The sequence below is a fragment of the Cetorhinus maximus genome, chromosome 15, assembly GCF_964194155.1.
Source record: "Cetorhinus maximus chromosome 15, sCetMax3.hap1.1, whole genome shotgun sequence".
In the NCBI taxonomy this organism is placed as follows: domain Eukaryota; kingdom Metazoa; phylum Chordata; class Chondrichthyes; order Lamniformes; family Cetorhinidae; genus Cetorhinus; species Cetorhinus maximus.
This window is the reverse complement of record NC_135893.1, coordinates 22,399,186-22,420,096: the sequence shown is the minus strand read 5'-3', so window position 1 is coordinate 22,420,096 and position 20,911 is coordinate 22,399,186. Positions and strand designations below refer to the sequence as shown.

The 20,911-nt window shown below is 38.8% G+C and overlaps 1 protein-coding gene across 2 annotated transcripts in view; it reads right to left on the bottom strand.

Moving 5' to 3' along the window:
* capzb (capping actin protein of muscle Z-line subunit beta) overlaps positions 1-20,911 on the bottom strand; it is a 102,719-nt gene that overhangs the window by 57,611 nt on the left and 24,197 nt on the right. For both annotated transcript variants that reach the window (XM_078558062.1, XM_078558061.1), the window contains exon 2: positions 19,795-19,884. In XM_078558062.1, coding sequence (XP_078414188.1) covers positions 19,795-19,884 — 90 coding nt within the window. The remainder of the gene's footprint in view (positions 1-19,794; positions 19,885-20,911) is intronic.

Here is a 20,911-nt window from a genome sequence, read left to right as displayed (position 1 = left end):
AACTGGTAACAACATGTAAAACTTAGGTGAGAGAGGGCTTATACTTGGTGATGTCAGATGACCTATCTAAATTACCCATTGCTGGTGCAATATTTTTACAAGGCACCAATAGATCGCCAACAGGTGTTAACATCCAGGAAAAAGCAACTCTTTTTGGCTAAGGGCACAACAAAGCCAGACTATTTTTGCCTCTTCTGGTTGCTCGCAATCTAGTTTATGTCAGCCAGTGGCTGAAGATTAATAAAGAAGCAGTTTCAAATTTTGGAATACTTTGCAGACTAAGACTTAAACTTACCCTTATAATAACTGATGAGTTGCTGTAGCTAGCAGTTCTTCATTATACCAAAGTATTTCAGATTTGTGAAGATGAACAAATAGCATCTTGTTTTTAAAGGACGTAAGTTCACAAATAGCACATCAGAATTAAAAGCCCAACTATTTCACCAACAGGTGGTAAAGACTGCTGACTGCCTGCTCCTCACTGACACTATTTCCCTCAGTAAGGATCGTCTACATTTCCACATCTGTTGTTGTGCTATAGCCCTTTAACAATCTAAACGTGATTCTTTAACTGAGCCCCTCAGTGATCGGAGGAACTAGCTAATAACTCCAGCTAGTAACCCAGTGATTTGTCCAGGGAAGTTTCAGTTTCTGCAATGCTTAAATTAGATAACCACTGCTAGCTGAATTATATTTTGAAATATCACAGGGTTGTTACTTGTGCAATACTTGTGCAAATTGCATTCAGCAATTTTTTAAAATTAAACACATTCAAAGGATGCTTTATGTCAATGTCCATCTAAAGGCAAGTTTAAGAATGCATCTTCTAGTTGTAAATGATTTTATAGATTTCATTAATTGTGTTGTGGAGTATCCAGCATTTAACGTTCACAAAGCTTTACATCAGATTGTTGGCTCTATAATGCATTCAAGCTTGATTCACAAAATTACCACGGCCAGTCTTTGTATTGTCAGCATGGCTCAGTTGGTCACAAACTCCTTCTGACTCAGAGGTGAGAGTAAGTCCCACGCCAAGACTTGAGCACAAAAGTCAAGGTTGACACTCCAGTGCAGTACTGAGGGCGTACTGTACAGTTGAATCTGTTAAACAGAGGCTCTGTCTGCTCTCTCAGGCGGATGTAAAAGATCCCCTGATATTACCATGAAGAACAGGGGAGATATCCCTGGTGCCCTGGCCAATATTTATTCCCTCAATCACAAAAACAGATCATCCGGTAATTATCACATTGCTGTTTGTGGGAGCTTGCAGAACATAAATCAGCTGCTGTGTTTCCTATATTACAAAAATGACTACACTTCAAAATAAATTCATTGGTTGTAAAACGCTTTGGGACATCCTAAAAATGTGAAAGGCGCTATATAAATGCAAGTTTTTTATAATTTCCCCCCTTACTTCCATGAAACATGCAAATATATTCTCTCCCTGCAGCCATGGTCTAAAACAGGAAGGATTTAACTTATTAACTAAACCAACAGAATCAACATCTAGGATGAGAACAGTACAGATCAGCTTGCTGGTGTCTGATGGCAGCAATATTTATTCAGTGTAAAACCCATCAGCATGTATTCTTATAAACTTCACAAAATTATGAACAAACCCACCCACCAAGAAAGATGGATTTATTCCAAACACTAAATTTAGTCTGCACATACCATATTAAAAAAAGAGTCAAACTCAGTTTCTTCCATTTGTCGCTACAAAAACAAGGCATATAAAGGAGGAGGGGTTTATGTGAGTGGGTTCTTAAGAATTGGTAAAGTGAAACACCTTCATGCTGAGGCAAAGGTTTTGGGTAGGGTGAGGGGAAGCCTGATCTAAGCAATTGCGTCCTGGAATTGGACTGCATGGTACTGCTTAAAGTTTGGGAGACACAGCCACCAGCTATTATGGGGAGTTGGAGCCATCTCATCGGTATTCTTGCCTCGCTTCCTGCCGAAAGAAATCCTGTAATATGCTTGGATGCATGTCTGTCTGGCAGGAAGGTGAGTGGACAGGCTGCAGGTTAGTTATATGATAGAAAAGGGGAAGATGGGCAGGCAGTGTATGCGAAGAAGGGGTTTTACCTGGGAAAGGCTGAGAGTTTGGGCATAATCAATAGGCTTAAAACCTATCTTTCTGCAAAGAAGAGAACTCTCTCTTTGCATCAGCATGTGAATTTCTTGAACAAATGTGTAAAGAGAAGCACCCAATTATATCCCTGGCAATTGAAGGTAAGACAGCATCACACTGAAGGTGACAATGGTCTTCACATTTTCCCTCCCACTGTGACACATTAGTAGTCTGCAATGAGGACTTCTCTGCTAGCAGATTCAAGATATGGTAAGAGGATGGCATCACTAGTTTGACATACTTCACCACTAGAGCTGGATTACATTCTTCCAGCATATAGCTGCCAAATTTTATATCATCCACATGACTACTACTGCTACATACAAGATACTATTTTGCTCTTTAAAATCCAACCTAAACCAATTCCATTAGAGCTGGCCCTTTAAAACAGAGGTGTCACACAAGCACATTTTATCTCTCTATTCAATACCAAAAATAATGAACGCAAAACCTATGTGGCTCTTGTAAGAGCAACTTAGGCCTTTTACTCTCAGGAGGGAGCCTTAAGGGTCCCTGAGATCAGCATTCACAACTTCTATCTATAACAGGTGACAAAGGTTAACCCAATTCTCCACTGCACATACCTCACCCCTCAGAAAATTAGAAAATTTAACAAGCCTAGGCAGATTACTGTTGCAGAACAAGGGTCGCAAAGACACATGTTCTGATTTTGTCCCACCCTCCAGTTGTTCTAGACAGAAGTGCAGGAAGACACTGAAACAACCATTCTTCTGACCCTAGCCACGCTTAACTAAGTCTATTACTAGCAGGCCAAGTAACCGATCCCACTTGAAAGCTCATGCAGATCTTGCAGACATGATGATGCATCTCCCTGCAACAAATATATGGTATAGCATGTGTGTCATCTATCAGAGCAAGTATGTACAGCTTATGAACGGGACTGGAGAAAAACCAGGGAACGTGGGACCCCTTGATGAGGCATGTCTACGACCCAGTGAAATTCCTGCAACCAAGACCAGCCCAGGGCTACCAAAGGAGATTGCCCTCCGCAATCTCCATAATGTGTTAACCTGTTACTGCTATAGCCCATTTCAGCACTTCATCCAACTTTCGCAAGTTTCCAGGGTCCTTAGAGCAGAGATGATCCCAGCCTTGTCATCAAGCAGCTTATCACGTTGTATAGAATTGTATAAATTATGCTTTATCCCTTCACTGCAAGTATTGCAAGATGTTTATTAATGCATGTACTCTGCATGAAATCATGTAAACTTCTTCCATTAAAAAGAAATTAAACATACAAGTGAAAGGAAAGATGTTTCAATTAGACAAGTGATTAAATTAGGAGAGGGCATAGGACAGGGAGATGCATTCGATTCAACGTGCCCAAAGAACACTTTGCCTGCTTAGATTTGTGTTAAAGATACTAGAGGGGTGTTTCCATTTTGTACACAGTCAGAGAGGAAACAACTTCTGTTGATGGTTAATCAGTTCTAACGCACACCCGTTTAAAGTATACTACAGAACTTCTAACTTTGATCATTTCTAATATGTTCAGTAACAAATGATTTCTGTCAGGTACAGAGCTTGCTGCCTTCATTTCAAGCTCTGCTTCATTTGTCCAACTGAATAGTGTTAAAAATCAGAGGGAAATAGGATGCTGCAGCAAATAAATTTTTATCATAGTGTAATCTGGTCCCAGGAGTGAATAATGAAAGCTTTGCGAGGCTGGCTGTTCCACACACACGACTCAAGCTTCCCCAAAAGGATGTCTTACTGTAGCTCTTCTGTCACGCAAAGGAAAAGCAAATTGCATTCATAGTTAACGTGATTACAAAGAAGCAACAGAAATACAAAACTTTGTTCAGTTAATAAGAGTCAGCCAACAAAAGCTCCATTCTTTCAGCCTTGTCTACCAGCTGGATACACAGTCTACCTCAGGATGTTCCACTCAGATTTATTTCACCTCTGTAGGCAAGCAGGTTATACAAATTTCCTTTCCACTTTTCATCAAATCTTCATCACAGACTCAAAAACTTTAAAAGCTTCAATCTAGCAATATTTGTTGTTTTTCTAAAGCTATCGATACTAAACTTCCATCAACGCACAGTTTGTGCAATTTGCCTTGTATCTGGTGGAAACAAAAGCTATTAAAATACTGGAACCTCTTTTTGTATTACATGGTTTCCAGCTGGAACAAAAGACTCAAATTCAGAATTCCTTGAAGTTTGTCATACGATGTAAAAGTTCAACTGGGCATAAAATGTGCTTAAAGTGTTCACAGCTCAATTCAGAACTTTAAAATGTCAGTTCACAAATTAGGGATATCATGTGTCATTAAGACAAACCATCAAAAAGTCAGATTGCCTATCTTAGAATTAAGAACACATGAATGCTAGGTATTGGAAAGAAAAACAGTCAGCATCCCAAAATAAATGAAAGCCAACTCTTCAGGTGTGACTCTTCATTAGAGTCTCAATTTGGAAGGCAGTGTGTACTACATGCAGGTTTCTGGCTAAAGCAGAGCTGAACACAAAAGAAATAAATGGTAGGAACTGGTACTTGTAGAACCATGACACCTAAGAACTGCAGCATTACTTGGCCAAACCAAAGGCACATTACAAATTGGTAAGATATAGGTGGCCATTTTTACAATTAATGGCTGTCAGAAACGAACAGATTTATTCTGCATATTATTTACACAGAAATGATTGGATTTTGCTTAGTTAATTCTTAGTGTTGTAACTTTTGGAAAGTGAAGACCTCTGTTCCAGAAATGTTATGGTTTGAATTTTTGTCACAGCTTAAATTGCAAAACATATTGGAATATTTGAAGTCCCACTGACTATGTTTTGTACAATGCCAGTGTAGTTCTTTTGTAATTAGTCATGTCATTAGTTACTAGTATTGCTAATGTTTTCACTATTTATCAAATGTGGCATTTTAATTTTTTTTTTGCAGTACTTGAAATCAAAAGCTTCAAATTAAAGATTGATGATGGAACCTTTGTTGCCACAACTTTACTCAACAAAAGTGTACAACAAGTTGCAAATTTTAAGTCTTAAGTTATAATATGCTTTTTATGCTGGGAGTGCTGTTGCTTAAGATGAATGACCCAACTTCTGCAGAGCTAATGGCAGTTGCAGAACTTAAGCTGCAGCATAAAAGGATTGGAATATTTGCAAGTTTTTGCTTCCCTATGGCTCTCATGTCCTGAAAAACTGGCTACACATAATTACCCCTTTACTTGGCAGGGTGCATTGTTCCTCCTTTGCCTTGCCTCTTCCCCAATACACGTGTACAAAAAATCCCTACGTTCTTTAAAGTATTTACCATAACATGCACACATTAAAAATTATGATATATTTACCACTCAACAAGCTACAACTTTGTGCACATTTAAACTGGAATAATATTCATAATACTTTCATGGCCCCAATATCCAAACAGCCTAAGTATGCTTTCCATCTGCACTGATCAAACATAATTAGGAGGCATTTTCAGGGCAAAAGCCAATACCAAAAATGAACTGCAACAGGATGCAATGATTCAACATCTTACAATCAACTGGTCCTGCAGGGTTTTTTTTTAAAGAATGCAGAAGTAGTAATGCAATATATCAAAAGACTTGCTCAGAGGTTTTGTAAATTGAGAAGCAAACCAAGATAAATGTTTACTGATTGCTAATAAAACTCTGCACTGCATCCTTTTTTCTGTTGAACAGAACTAAACACAGTGAAAATTTTCCTGTCCTGAATCATCTTCCAGAAAACTTGCAAAACCTGGCCATATAATAATAATTAACATAATAAACATAGAGAGCTGTATTTTTAAAAAGGCAACAAGATTCAGTGGTCCGGATTTTGCGACGATAAACGGCAAAGGTATCAGTGCTCACTATTATTAATAAGGAAACTGAACAATGATTTCCAGAATACATACAGGCACAGCTAAACACAGAAATCAAATAAACCCTGTCCCTCCACATGGTATGCTGCAACAATCCTCACCAATGCACTGATTTTAGTGCCAAGTCCAAAGGCTTGAATGTGGGGTAATTGCTCACTAAAGACAGCAGGAAAAAAAATTAGGGCTGGTGCATTCACGAATACATGAATGTCTAAAAAAGTGAAAAGTGGTAAAAAGAAAATAAAAACCCACATTTATATATAGTGTCCTTCATAACCACCGGATGTGCCAAACGTTTTACAGCCAATGAAGTACATCTGAAGTGTAGCCACTTTAGTAAAGGAGGAAATGCAACAGCTAATCTGCTCACAGTAAACTCCGACAAATAGCAATGTAAAAATTACCAGACAATCTGTTTTTGTGATGTCAATTGAAGGATAAATATTGGCCAGGACACTGGGGATAACTCTCTTGCTCTCCTTTGAAATAGTGCCACAGGATCTTTTGGTTCACCTGACAGGCAGACAAAGCTCCCGTGTAATCAGAAAGATGACCCCTCCAATAGTGCAGCACTCTCACAGTACTGCATTGGAGTGTCAGCCTTCATTTTGTGTGCTCAAGTTCTGGAGTGGGACTTGAACCCAGAACCTTCTGACTAGGGTAAGAATTCTACCAACTGACCCATGTCTAACAACCTCTGTCAAACACACTCTGGCCCTGAAAGTTTAATTTTACAAGTGTGGGTTCTCATTCCTTCAGAAGTTAATTAGTATTGGAGTTTTTTTTAAAAACTTTTTTTTTACATTTTCTGGCAGTTGCTTTTATCTCTCTGTTAATCACATCTGTCTTTACCCATCTATTTTGCTTTTGGAACTTGATTTATGCTAATTTATATTTTCTGCTTCATACTTCCTGGTTTAGACTCCGTGTCTCAGTGGGGATCCTTCAATCTGATTATTTGAAGAACCTTGCTGTTTCTATCTCTGCTCACAGATCCCTCTGTAGAGGGCAACACCCTGCATCACACAACAGATAACAGCAAGTAACTCAAAACCCAAGAAGAGTCTGTGGGCCGCTGTCAGAGGGGTGAATGACAGGCACCATTACTTATTTATTGATCGCAAACTTCAGGCCATTAAATTCAAAAAATTAAAATATTCCCTTAAAATAATTCTGAGCACTTTTCTTAGTATACTTGGAAGACAGTAAGAGAGAGCAAACAAAAAGTTCCAGTAAAACACGTAGGATGAAGTAAATATGTCATCATTGGATGAAAACCTATTTGCCTAACATTTTAGACCTGGTTGTCTTACAACCAATCTAGAGCTTAGATCCTCTGAAGGTAGCTGAAGAGACCAAGAATATAAAACACCAAACTACAGAAGTTTTTATGGAGCAAAATGCATTTTGTTTTCTCCTTTTACATCTCCAATATTTATTTAGATGAATGGCATGAAGTGGTTGATGTATAATTTCAAACAGGCTATAATTCACTTATTGTAAAAATGTTTAAAAATCTTGATGTAAAACAGCTAAGCTCAAAGTAGCACCCGGTGTTTCAGAACAAAACTTTCATTATGAAAGTTACTTATATATTCACTACAAATTGCTTATATTTAGCATGTTCATTAGGCTGCCATCCTTGCTTAGCACAATATTTATTAGATTATTTTTCCTGTTATTTGCCTAACTATACCAGCAACAGAAAACAAACTACTGTTACTCAGGTTGATCCTTTATTATAAACACTTATCAGTGCTCTCAACAAATGTGCTTTTTTTTAAAAAGCAGTGTAATTGGCAACAGGCAAACTAGGCAACCCTTCAGAAGGGGGAGAGGGCACAAATAACATTAAGGTGCTCATTACTTACGGTACCACTGTACCAGTGAGTATAATTAAGGAGGCTACACTTCTTCAATGAATTTATGGATTAAGTAGCATTCATGTCCAAGTTTAAAGAAACTACCACTATCCAAATTTTGCTTTGAACTTCTTCAAGAACTGGAGGAAGGGAAGGAACGCTCAACATGTCATTGAAATAAAAGTATGTGATACAAAAATTTCACATTGAAATCTTTATTCATGTCAGAAGAATGCAGCTATTACACTTTTAGCCTGAATTAATTCTTCAGAAGCTGTTTGGACACATCAGCTCTGCAGGCTACTCACAGCAGTCAATCCAAAACAAAAGGCTTGGGTTAATTTCCAGAGCCATGAGAGGTCATGTGCAACTCACCTAAGAACTTCTGCTAATAAGAGAAGAAACTGGTTAGGCTCTTATTAACAGCAGGTTGATTGGATTTCCAAAGCCATTAGACCATGAAAAGTCTCTGCATTCAAAATCACTCTGCCCTTTCCAACAGATTCTACAAGATGCAGGTGTTTATACTCCGGGAGACTTGGGGGATTATATGGCCTTAAGAAAATCATAAATCAGAAAGTAGATCTTGGCATATCCCAACAAGGCTAAACAGAGTCTTTAAGACATACCATTCAGCCCAAGGGTCTCAACTCCCTTCCAAATTTACATTTCCGCTACAATCCGACATGAATGACATTGAAGAAGAATTGTTCAACACTTAAAAGGTGCGGTACTGTATGGTAAATTAATCCAGTTTAGTACCAGTGACTTTAGAACCTTTTAATAAAATTACATTTAAGTTTAAGATATTTTTGTTCCTGGAGGTTCTTGTACTTTTCATAAACGTTTTACAACATCTTTATTAAGAGCAAAGGAATCTGCTTCAAAATCCTCAGAGACCATGCCAAGCATGGGGGAATATGTTGAATGCCTCAAAACCAAAATAAGTGTATAAAACAGGCTGGGAAATCAAGTGAATGGAAATACAATATTCATCGAGACAGTGAAGCATATGTGGGGGTGTACTTCCAGATGAGGATAAGCAGGGAGCAGTGACAAGAATAAATTAGATCACAGCTACGTGGTATGTAAGCCACTCAGTTTCTTCCAAAATTCAAAAGAAACAACTAAGCAGCACACAAGAGATGCATTGGGAACTTCACTCCCAGGAGCTGGGACTCACGTTACATTGATAACATAGTTATTCACCTCTTCACCTTCTCTATAGGGGCAATGCTTGTCCTCCCCTGCCCACAAAAGTAATTGGTGTACAAAGAAATTTTTGATTACATTTAGTTCCAGACATAGAAACGGATTGTTGTCTCTAATAGGTAGCACCTGGTACCTGTGATACACAACTTTCTTTCCTATATTTTATTTTAGCAATAGTTTTCAAATGTAAACAGTTCCAGACTAAGTGCCCTGTTTGATTCAATACCTATCTCTGATTGACATGCTACAAATATTTAACCTGATAACTAAATCGATTCTGAAAACCAAATCTCATTAAAAAGAAAGTTTGCACTAAAAAAAGCAAAATTAAAAATGCGAAAGCAAAAGGAAAGTGTTGTTACACTTTTAGGTCTTTTCTGCCCATATTCCGGATTATTTCAGTAGTCACAATTAGATCTCACTGGTGAGTTCCAACTCACTATGCCTTAGAGTATTTTTCCCCTAGCCTTGAAATCTGCATTCATGGAAACAAACAGTAACCCTTTCTTAGTTTTTTAATTTACTCAAATTTATCCAATATCTAAAGACCTTACAATGGTCTTCAAAAAAAGTGTGGAGCATCAAATCATATCTAATTTTAAAAATTAATATTTAAGTGAATATATTAACAAGGAAGTAATCTAACAATGATATAATGCATTATATCTTAACATGGAAAATCTATGATCAAACTTCTTGGATAGGAAATGCCATGAGAGTCCAAGTGTAACGCTAAGCTTTTTAAAAAAATAACGTTTATGATTGTAGACCTTTTCTTCCTTGTGATTCTTGGACTACAGGAGTTAACTGGTCTATCTTATCTTAGCCAAGTATGAAGATTCCAATTGGTTTGGTTGTTACCCATCTCAACAACTTTATATACCCCTGGACAAGTTATAGAATGGAATCATAGAATGATTAGAGTAAAGAAAGATGCTATTCAGCCCTTCTTGTCTGTGCCCGCCCTCTGCAAGAGTAACTCACTTGGTCCCACTCCCCTGCCTTTTACCCGAAGATCTGCAACTTTTCTCTCTTCAGATAGTTGTCCAATTCCCTTTGGAAAGCCACGATTGAATCAACCTCCATCACAGTCTCAGGCAGTGCATTCCAGATTTTAATCAATCATTACATAATTCTCGTACTGCTATTGCTTCTTTTGCTAATCATCTTAAATCAGCACCCTATGGTTCTTTATCCTTCTGTCAGCAGGAACAGTTTCTCCTAATCTACTCTCTCTGGACTCATGATTTTGAACACCTCTATCCAATTACATCTCAATCTTCTCTTCTCAGAGGAGAACAAGACCCAGCTTTTCCCAATCTCTCCACATAACTGAAGTTCCTCATCCCTGGAACCATTCTTGTGAATCTTTTCTGCGCCATCTCTAATGCCTTCACATCCTTCCAAAAATCTGGTGCCCAGTTGCTGTAGCTTGTTTGGATTTTCATAACTGACATTTGCGTTGAAAAATAATAAAGCATCATTCATTTTCTTCAATAAGTCACTTGGACTGTACTTGTTCAAAAGTAGCTTCATTCTTCTCCTGCAAGCCTACAATTGGAAAATCAGTTCAAACCAATTTTATTAATTCAGCTGAAATATGGCTTGCTCCCTCCACCCCCTCTCCCAACTCCCAAAAAACTCTCCACCCCACAGCTGGCTTTAAATTAAATACTGTGACTAGATTTAGAGAGATGTTGCTGACTGCTTAACTAGATCTAAAGACTAAGACAGCACTTTTAAAGAACTTGTCCAAGAATGATGTGAGTTACAAGAGATGAAACAATCTAGGCTAAGAGTAGAACAGAAGCAAAAAATGTTAACTGTAATATGTTGCTAATGAAAAGAAAGTGCCTAAAAGTGGGATGCCTGTGCTACAATAGTGGAGGCCATGCAGGAGTGGGTGAAGAAGCCACTAATGACAATAAAGTACCTACTAAACTACAGGTAGGAAGAGAACCATGAGCAAACAGTGCTTTTGGAGGTGAGAACGTGAAAGAGGATGGAATGGTTGTTTGCATTGAGGGCTCCAGAGATGTTGAGAAAGATGAAGAATAGAGGCAAATTGTAATTGCGGTAACACAATGTAGCACAGTGTTGGTGACTAACAAAGTCTTGGCATCATGAGAAGGGTAGGGTGTTAATTTAAGGACTTTTAACATGTTATGGTGTGATCATAATGGTAATGATGACTCTCCTGGATTTTAAACCGAAAGAGAAGGCTAGAGATGGGCTGTAATTGGAGAGAAGAGGGTTTGAGATTTTTTTTTTGAGGGTAGGAGGATTCATGATAACAACAATTCTGAAGGAAATAAAGATTATGTCAGAGGACAGGAAATTAGTGGTCAGCAGCTGGGATCTGAGGAATTGGTGTAATAGGTGGAAGGCTTCATGGACAAGATAACTTCGATGACCTCAAGGGGGTGACAAGGATAAGAAACTGCAGAATGGCAGGAGGTAAGGTTTGGAGAGAAGTGAGAGCGAGCACAGGACGAGTTATAATGGGAATTTTGGATGTAAACTGATCCCAGTGACACTACAGCTAGTAGGTGGTATTATAGCTGTGCTGTATCCTTTAATAAACCACAGCACCACTGCTAATGGGAGGGTGCAAATACAATGTGACTAGTTTACATTGGCAGTTTCCATTACAAACATGGGCACAGGAATTTATGGTGAAAAAAGGTGACAGGACCCATGCAAATTTAAGATTTTTATTATGTTACACACAAAGAATAGTCAGCATATAATTTGGAAAATACAAAACCTATCTTTCGTGGGTGTCTTGGGATCCAGAGACCTCAGTTTGAAAACCAATGCTCTAATTAGTTTACTGCTTTAAATGTTACAGAAGTTATAATGCCTTCATCTCGTGAGCTGTTAAAAATACCTTAATTACTTCATACGTATGCAATCATAAACAGGCACCAAATATTTTTTTCATGCGCACAGGCATCCATTTCAAGTTGACAAGTCACACTTTAGTCCTAGAGGTCAGAGTGCTTCAGAGCAATTTAAAAAGATATTGTGCAAGATACAATTTCTACTTTCCACATCCATATTGAAATTAAAAGCAAAGCACATGTATAACACTGCACAATATTTGTAGGCCAATGCTTCAATAATTAGAAAGCATTCTCAAGTATATTTTACCCCAATAGGACTGACATTTTTAATGAGCTATAATTGCTAGTTCTGCAGTCATAGAAAAACAGCAACAGATGTGCCAAAGCCTGGATTGTAAATCAACTTCTTAATGAAAACAGTGAGTGTTTGTGAGGGACTATGACATGGATAAAAAAAATGTATACACTATTTACCATTTGTGGGAAAAATAATTGCCAATTTTTAATTCTTAATTAAATATTTCAACAGTCACATTCACGCTAGTGACTAATCTGAGCCCAACAATGCATCTAGTATGTATTGTAGTGTGCCACTAATTTTAACTTGACAAAATGGCTCCAAGTGGCCAGATGTTGCATGAATGGAAGATGATCACTTAATGACTCAGCACCTACAAAGCACAAGCAAAAGTTGTAGAAAACAGGCTGAAACTACAGCCAAGTCTTTTAAGTTTTCCACAGAAGTCTGAATAGAAATAATCCATGGCTTCACAGGAATTGCCCAGGAAGATCATGAAAGCTCCCAAAACTACCTGGGGAATCGAAAGGCATTGGACAGCCACAGGAAACTTGTTCACTGTGTGCAAACAGCAGCTGCTCCTGATTATGAGAATACACAAGCAAAAGCACTGCAAGAAATCAGAAGAGTTAAATCCTCACCATTTCTGACTGACCAGCCATCCACAACTTCAAGATTCATATGGATGCAATTCACTTGGAGGCAGAAACACTGGATTACAAGAAATGGTTCATAAGCAGATGGTTCTTGACATTATTACATAACTTAGCGTGGACTGGGCACAAATCAGAGGAAATAATCCCACCAATTCATGATTTTTGGAATGTTGTTAATTGTAGGCTTCAATATCCAATGAGATATTCAACTTATTCATACCATTCGTGTTGGAGGATTTAGATTTGGGCATGGAATGAACATCCAAGGATCGATGTAGCAATACTGAGGGTGTTTAAAGCGATGGCACAGGAACTGTGTTTTCAAAATCACCAAAATGTTTTCCCTGAAACACTAGGTGGGTATACAGCTAACCAAACACAGATGAGATTCAATTTGATAACACAAGCATCTATTGTGCTTTAACCAGATTTGGGAGGTAGCAAGTTGGAAATGTTTCTCAGGCAGAAAACAATTCACAGTCATTGGAAACCTCTACACTTGCGAAATGCTTACAATGTTTCCTCATAGTAGGATACTTCTAAAAGCAGCATTAGACAAAGGACAGCCATGAGTTATGTAAAAAAAAGCAATCATAGCCTCCAGAAAAGTTTGTGCTAAAAGTTAACTTGGTTGTTTACCCTCTAGATGCAAGATGATAATTCACTGGCTTCCTGTGAACATAGGATTTAGGAGCAGGAGTAGGCCATTCGTCCTTCAAGCCTGCTCCGTCTTTCAATAAGATCATGGCTGACCTGGTCGTGGTCTCAACTGCACTTTCCTGTCTACCCCCCATAACCCTTGACCATCTATCAAAAATCTGTCTAACTGCCTTGAATAAATTCAGTGATCCAGCCTCCATTTTCTGGGGAAGGGAATTCCACACACTAACAACCCCGAGAGCAAACATTTATTCTCATCTGTCTTAAAAGAGAGATCTCTTATTCTTAAACTGCATCCCCTAGTTCTAGTCTCTAAATCTAGGCTTATTCAGTTTACAATAGTTAGAATTTAACAATATCACCTTACAAACTCTGTTGAAACTCAGTAATTATAAGGGGTGCACAATAGGTCCCATAATTCAGATTCAAGCCCTTTTGAATTGCCCTCGGCTGCAGCGATTCTGGCTCCAATGAGCTGAACATATATTAGCTGACAGCACATCCCTATTTGCTCTGAACAGCCCTGAAGGAGCAAGATATTTACCTAAATTTGCTAGCCATCTGGCTGCACCTCTGATGGCAATGGTAGTTTGCAGATCCAAACATTTAAGAGTTTTTAATCAGCTTTAGAGGCATCAATCTGCAACAGAATATCATAGCCACTGCTGCTAAGGTTCTCACAGCATTTTTGATCTAGTAGCAAGTACTTGACATTTCTAATAATGTAGTATGGCTGAGCTCCTTGTGCCTTTATGGGTGATTGAGACTGTTCACAGCTGTTCCTTTCCTAGCCAGACTTCTGGTGCAAGGCATGTGGTGCCCTAGTTTGTGTGGGTCAGAGGTACTGCAGTCTGCCAAGTGTCTATTGCAGTGGTGTACAAAAATACTGGTAAACCAAGATAGATTATCCATATATGTGCCTTCTATGAAGCCAATATGATTTGTTGTAATTCTGTGGTTGATTTTCTAAAAACAAAAAAATCAACAGCTACATGCAAGCAATTATCACCTCATTAAATCATAGCTGTGGTGTCAAATTCCATTATTACCCACCATAAACTGCTGGGATGTTATTATAATGGTTAAGTGCTATGAAACAAGGATATTCTATAGTGGATTTTGAAGGATCTGAATTGTCTTATTTCTCTCTTGCCTTCCAGTTAATTCATGCCTGTCTAACTGATCCATGTTGTGATGGTGTGTTACAGATCACTCATGGAGTCTGAACTGCTGTACAACATGCAATTTTACATGCAGGTTGTAGTCTGGAGCTATGGATAATGATGGTAGTGGCTTCAAATTTCTTTGCATCACATGGCTGACCAGAGTATCTCCTGCTCTTACTGCCTGCCATTGGTGCGTGTTGGAAGGGTTTGCAGTTGATAATCAGCTCATTTGGCCATGTTATGAATGTGCTTTCATTGGGCATCATGACCTATGGTAGGACTAAAACCCAGAGTTTCTGATTCAGAGGCAGGAACGCTACCTACCCACTGCACCACAAGACCTGCCATAAATAATACATATACTAGAATGAAATAAAACCAATTGTGAAAACTAGCAAATCTACATCATAGAGACTAATGACAGGGAAAGTATTTTCAATGTCACCACTCAGGATTGATGTTTCAGAATCTAAATTTCTGTTTATATGGAAGAAATGAATCAACAGTATCAATGTTGAGAATGAACTTGTTATTGGAGTGTAAGCGTTGCTGAAATTCAAGTTAAAACTATCACTGTGACCTGTTTAGTTAGCCCGAGTCTAACATAATTGCAGAGGAGCCACATCCGCAATCTGGAGAATGTCACCAAATAGTAATTTAGAGAAGTGGGAGAAAGAAAAAGAAGATAAATACCTCTTCATCCCTCTTCCTCCATCTCAAATACCCTATTTCCTACACCCCACCTCTCTGCCATTTCTTACCTCCTCCTCCTATATTGGTTCTATTAACCCCATCCTGTCCAATGGAAATCACAGACCTGTCACAGGCATGATTACGGCAACGCTGTTTTTGTCACATACTCTAGTTTTAAGCAGAAAACACCTTGCATAAGATAAATCCTACATGACATGTAAATTTACTTCACAAACATCCACCACTGTTGGGTGCCAAACTCTATAGTCGTTCCCTTTCAATAAAGCTTTGAGTTCTGCTATGAATTTCTTAGATAAAGCACGAATGTAGCCTAGACACAACTTTGGAACTCCTTGTATTACCCTCTCCACCTCGCCACCTTCTTTAAAAAAACTAACAAAAGTAACATTTAAGAAATGGCACCAAATTTTACCCAAAGGATAATGCACACATGCAGCCATGTAGCTAAAAGGCAGACCTTATTTGAATAGAAGTGAACTACACAATTTCATGGATTGTTTAGTTACATTGTTTACTGAATTGTCATTGGCATGTAAATGAATATTAAATGACTTTTCTGATTACATATTTGATTAAACAAAAGCTTCAGATTATCTCTTATAAACCAAAGTAGTCAATGTTTGGACTATTAATGGACAGGTACTGAGCTATGCTTTGTAACTAAATTAGTTACTCAAAACACCATCTGGAATTCACAGTAAAAGGAGAGATTTGCCTCATCTGGTGTTTGTGATGATGAATTCTTTCAATCTTGCTGGTATGTATTGCACAAAGCACCAACAAATGCTTAATTACCTACTATAGGAATGGTTCCTTTTTTACTTTGAATGCAGTTTACATAGCAAACAGTATAATCAGCCAGCTTCATGGGCAAGTAAGAAGTATTGGGAAATATTGCTCCTTTAAAAACTTTGCAAAATGCATATTAAGTGATCCTACTCCACCAAGCTGTCATAACTTCAATTTCTGCAGCCAGGGATTCTTAGTGCATCAATGTGCAAGCATTTGCTCCTTCAAGTAGAATGTGCACCTTGGCCTGGGTTAGAATGATGTTTATTTTTGGGATTGGAACTTCATCTCTTTCTATAATCAAGGTTAGAAACCCTGTGTCCAGCACATTGAATTTATACTCCTATCCTAATCTACAAATCTCTCGGCCCCATCCTGTCCCACCTGGTGCTCATACTCTGGTCTTGCATATGCTTCTTCCTCCTTTACCTAATGATTGATAAGAAAGCTTTAAGCTGTCAAGGGCTTGTTTTCTGTAACAACCTCTCTAAACCTACCTACGTCTTCATCCAACTTTAAAATCCTTTCTCAATCTACCTTTTATCAGTCACCACTCAATCTCTCCCCTGGTGTCTCAATGTCCATTCCCATATCTAACCCTGTTGTAAAGTACCTTGGGAGATTCATGTTGAAGATGCTATAACAAACCCATGCCTTTGTAGTAAGCTTAGCCTTCCAGGGCCTCAAATTGATTATTTAGAACCTAAAGGCGGAATAAGCTTCAAAACTCTTCAGTCATGCAAATAGCCTTGCTGTGGACATGCCACCACAAAGGGTCCAGACATTTAGGTAGAAATTTAATCCACCTGTCGCAGCGGGAAACATGGCAGCCGGACCCACTAAATCAAGCGGGAGGCTGCACATTAGTCGCCAGTGGCAGGAAAGTCACTCATGATTAAGTTGGTGGCAGTTAGGGGCTGATGTGTGCAACTCACGCGTTTGGGCCAGGATGTCAACTAGGCTCATTGACACGCCACTTGACACCAATCATCCAAGCCCACCAGAGTTTAATAGTGGTTCAGCGACTAAATGGGAGTTGTACAGCTCTCCCATGCCTCCCAAAGGCCGCCCAGCAGCCTGCGGCTTCGTGTGGTGTGGTGTGGGGGATTTTGGTGGCGGTGGGTGGGTGTGTGGAGCAGGAGGATGGGTGCCCTCATTCACAGGCACAGTGCCTAACCGAGGGGCCGGGCAATGGGAGGGGAGGGGAGGGAAGGAAGGGGAGGGAAGGAGTGCTGAAAGCCACCCCCCTGCCCTTGCCTCTGGCCTTATTCATCCCGTTCAGCAACCACAACCTGCCCCATTGACCTGTGTCCAGTGATCCAGCGACAATCCCTGGTGAAGTTCTAGGAGCATTACCAGCACCAGCCACTGTTCCTGGTGGTACTGCCAAAAATGGAGAGTGGCGAGCCTAAATCCCAGGGAAGGTCCAAGGCTCATCAGTTTCGTCGGACCTCCCCCACGGAAGCAATGAGGGGTTCCCACTGGTTCTGCAACCAGTGGACAAGACACCCTTCGCCCACATTAAATCCTCATTTTAATTCAGATCTTACCTAAGTTAGCATTGACCATGGATAGATCAACCACAACTATCTCAGGGGAGGTGGTGGCATCATGCTATTGTCACTTGACTAGTAATCCAGAGGCCCAAGCTGGGAACAGGGATTCAAATCCCACCACAGCAGCTGGTGGAATTTAAATTCAATTAATAAAATCTGGAATTGAAAGCTAGTCTCATTAGTGGTGACTCTCACCGATTGTTGTAAAAACCATCTGGCTCACTAATGTCCTTTAGGAAAGGAAATCTGCCATCCTTACCTATTCTGGCCTGCATGTGACTCCAGATCCCCAAAGTGATGTGGCTATATCTTAACTGCCCTCAAATGGTATACCACTCAGTTCAAGGGTAATCAGGGAAGGGGCGACACTAACATCCCATGAAAGAATAAATAAAAGAAAACTAAAAAAAACTCAGTTAACCAACATCAAGAAAAATTGTCTGCAAAAAAAACTTTTCAAATCCAAGCAACAAGTTCCATCATTAGAACACAGGCTATTCAGCCTCTCAAGTCATTCCCATTAAGCACTTTGGGACAGCCTAAGATCATGAAAGGTGTTATATAAATGAAATTTCTTTCATCTGTCTTTATGAAGGTAATCTATACATCAAACCCATTTACCTGCCTTTGTTCTAAATCCTCTGATAGATTTCTATCAATCACAAGTCTTGCAAATTTGAATTGACCCAGCATCACAGCCTTTTGGAAGATCATGATCTGGAATTCTGCTACCTATTGTGTTGTGTGAAAATGTGTTTCCTGATTAACTCCTAGATCATTAAGTTCAAACTTTAAGGTTATGTGTCATGTTCTGGATTCTTGTAATAGGGGAAACAATTTCTCTGTACTTATACCTCTCCCTCCCTTTATCAGTTTGACATGTCCATTACATCAACTTTCAACCTTTTAAACTCAAGGAATTTTACTGGCCCGTCGCAGCCGGGACAGGGCCATAAAACATGGCGAGCCATTCAAAAGTCCACTGACTTCAGTAGGATAATAATACTCTGCCGGTGTATAATTCCACCCTGTGAAACAGTTTTATCCAACCTGTCCTCAAACTTAACCCTTTAAGCAATGGTATCATGTTGTTGCATTTGTACTATAGCCCTTCTGAAACCAACGTACCATCCCTGAAGTTCGCTGCCCAAACTGAACACAGTACACTAGATGGTGTCTGACTGAATCTCTGCAAAATATCACTTCCTTATTCTTGAATTCCAATCCACTTGTGATAAAGGGCAATATTCCATTAGCTGTTTTATCATTAGCCATAGTAATATTGTAACAGTACTACAATAGTCATACAGTTACTGATAACAGGAGAAAAAGTATTGAGATTGCAACAAAAGCAAAGATCCGGCATAGAGCCAAGTGGAGAAGAGTCATTTTTCAAGGGTGAAATTACTTTTGAAATAATGTGCATGAAGATGTCAATTATCCTAGATATGGAAAATCAAAATTATTTTGGTTATTTCATTGTGGAGTTAGAATTTGATGAAACACAGATGAAGGGTTTTCACACCTGTACTTGTAAAGTCAAGTATATTTAAAAATGAAATCGAACTTTTGGAAAGTTGATATGTGTACAATATGATCAAAGAATAAAAGGATTTTACAATAGCCAAGATTCAATCCAAAGGAGAGCAAACAAAAGACACCTTAAAATAAAATTGAGTTGAATATTAATACTAACAAAAACCATTGCAGAATAAAATGAAATTAAAAGTGATGAGGACTCAAAACAGGAAAAGGTTGCTTCTGCATCACTGAGCAATTAATTATGGCATCCAGCTCCACTGCTGCAATTGGTTTCTGATCCTTTCAAGCATGAAAACAGAACTCTTGACTCCATATCATATTTGGAAATCAAGCAGTTGGACATTGTGGTGGCAATTAGGCAGGAGAAAGCAAGATTGTTCTAAAGTTACAATGAATGACACCAGGGCTTCTGGTTATATATGACCCACGTGTTAAGAACTGGCAGAGTACCGCAGTACTCAAATCAAATAGTTAATATTTTCAAACTGTACTCACCAAGTCAATCAGATCACTGAGGTTCTTCTCAATTTGCTGAGGAGGGAGGCGCCTCATCAAATCCAAGGCACAATCCAGCTGTTGTTCAGTCTAGGGTAAAGATGAGATAATATTAATGACAATGAAGTCTGCATTTTTACTGTAAATATAAATATGGAACAAAAGAAACACAATTATTTGCCCATCAAGTTCATACTGTCCAGGCCTGCTCAATCTCCTGAGAGGGACAACTAACCATAAGCAAAACTCTAAGATGGAGGATCAAAATTCCTCCATGAACCTCAAAAGGTAAAATTGCAGGATATTATTCCGCTCTTCCAAATTAAACCGTAAATTCTGAACATTCTGAACTATTCCACAGATAGATCACCCATTGTCCTAGCAGCACAAGATCACAATCCATAAATTTTTAATCATCTATGCCTATCCTTTTAACTCAATTTAATCAAATGTTTATAATTATTCCTATATAACTAATTGCTCCTTCACTGTCACTGGGTAAAATAGCTGGAACTTCCTCCCTAACGGCACTGTGGGTGTAACCACCCAGCATGGACTGCAGCAGTTCAAGGCAGCAGCTCACCACCATCTTCTCATGGGCAAATAGAGATGGGAACAAATGCTGGCCAGCTCATAGCCCATTGAATAATAGTAAACAAAATCATAAAAATACTACTGCACTGATACTGCTTCAACATTAATAACTAATATTAAATATGAATTCAATACTTGAATCAAGGGCAGAAGGGATCATAAATGCTTTATTTCTCCTTTATCACATCCATGGCCATGGTCATAGAAAAGTAGGCAATCTGCAATTATGAACACACAAATTAGGAGGAGTAGGCCACTCGACCCCACTCTGCCATTTAATAAGATTATGGCTGATCTGATTGTAACTTCATCTTGCTTCCCATCTAGCCCCTATAACCTTTCACTCCCTTGCTTATCAAGAATTATGTGGTGACTCTAATGTAAAAGAAAAGTAGGGGGACAAGATTAGCTGACTATAGACCAGAATATTAGACATGACCAAGCTCTTCAAATGTATAATTCGATATCAAATGAGCATTTAAAGATGCATATGATGATCAAAGTCAGTCCCCATGAATTTGTC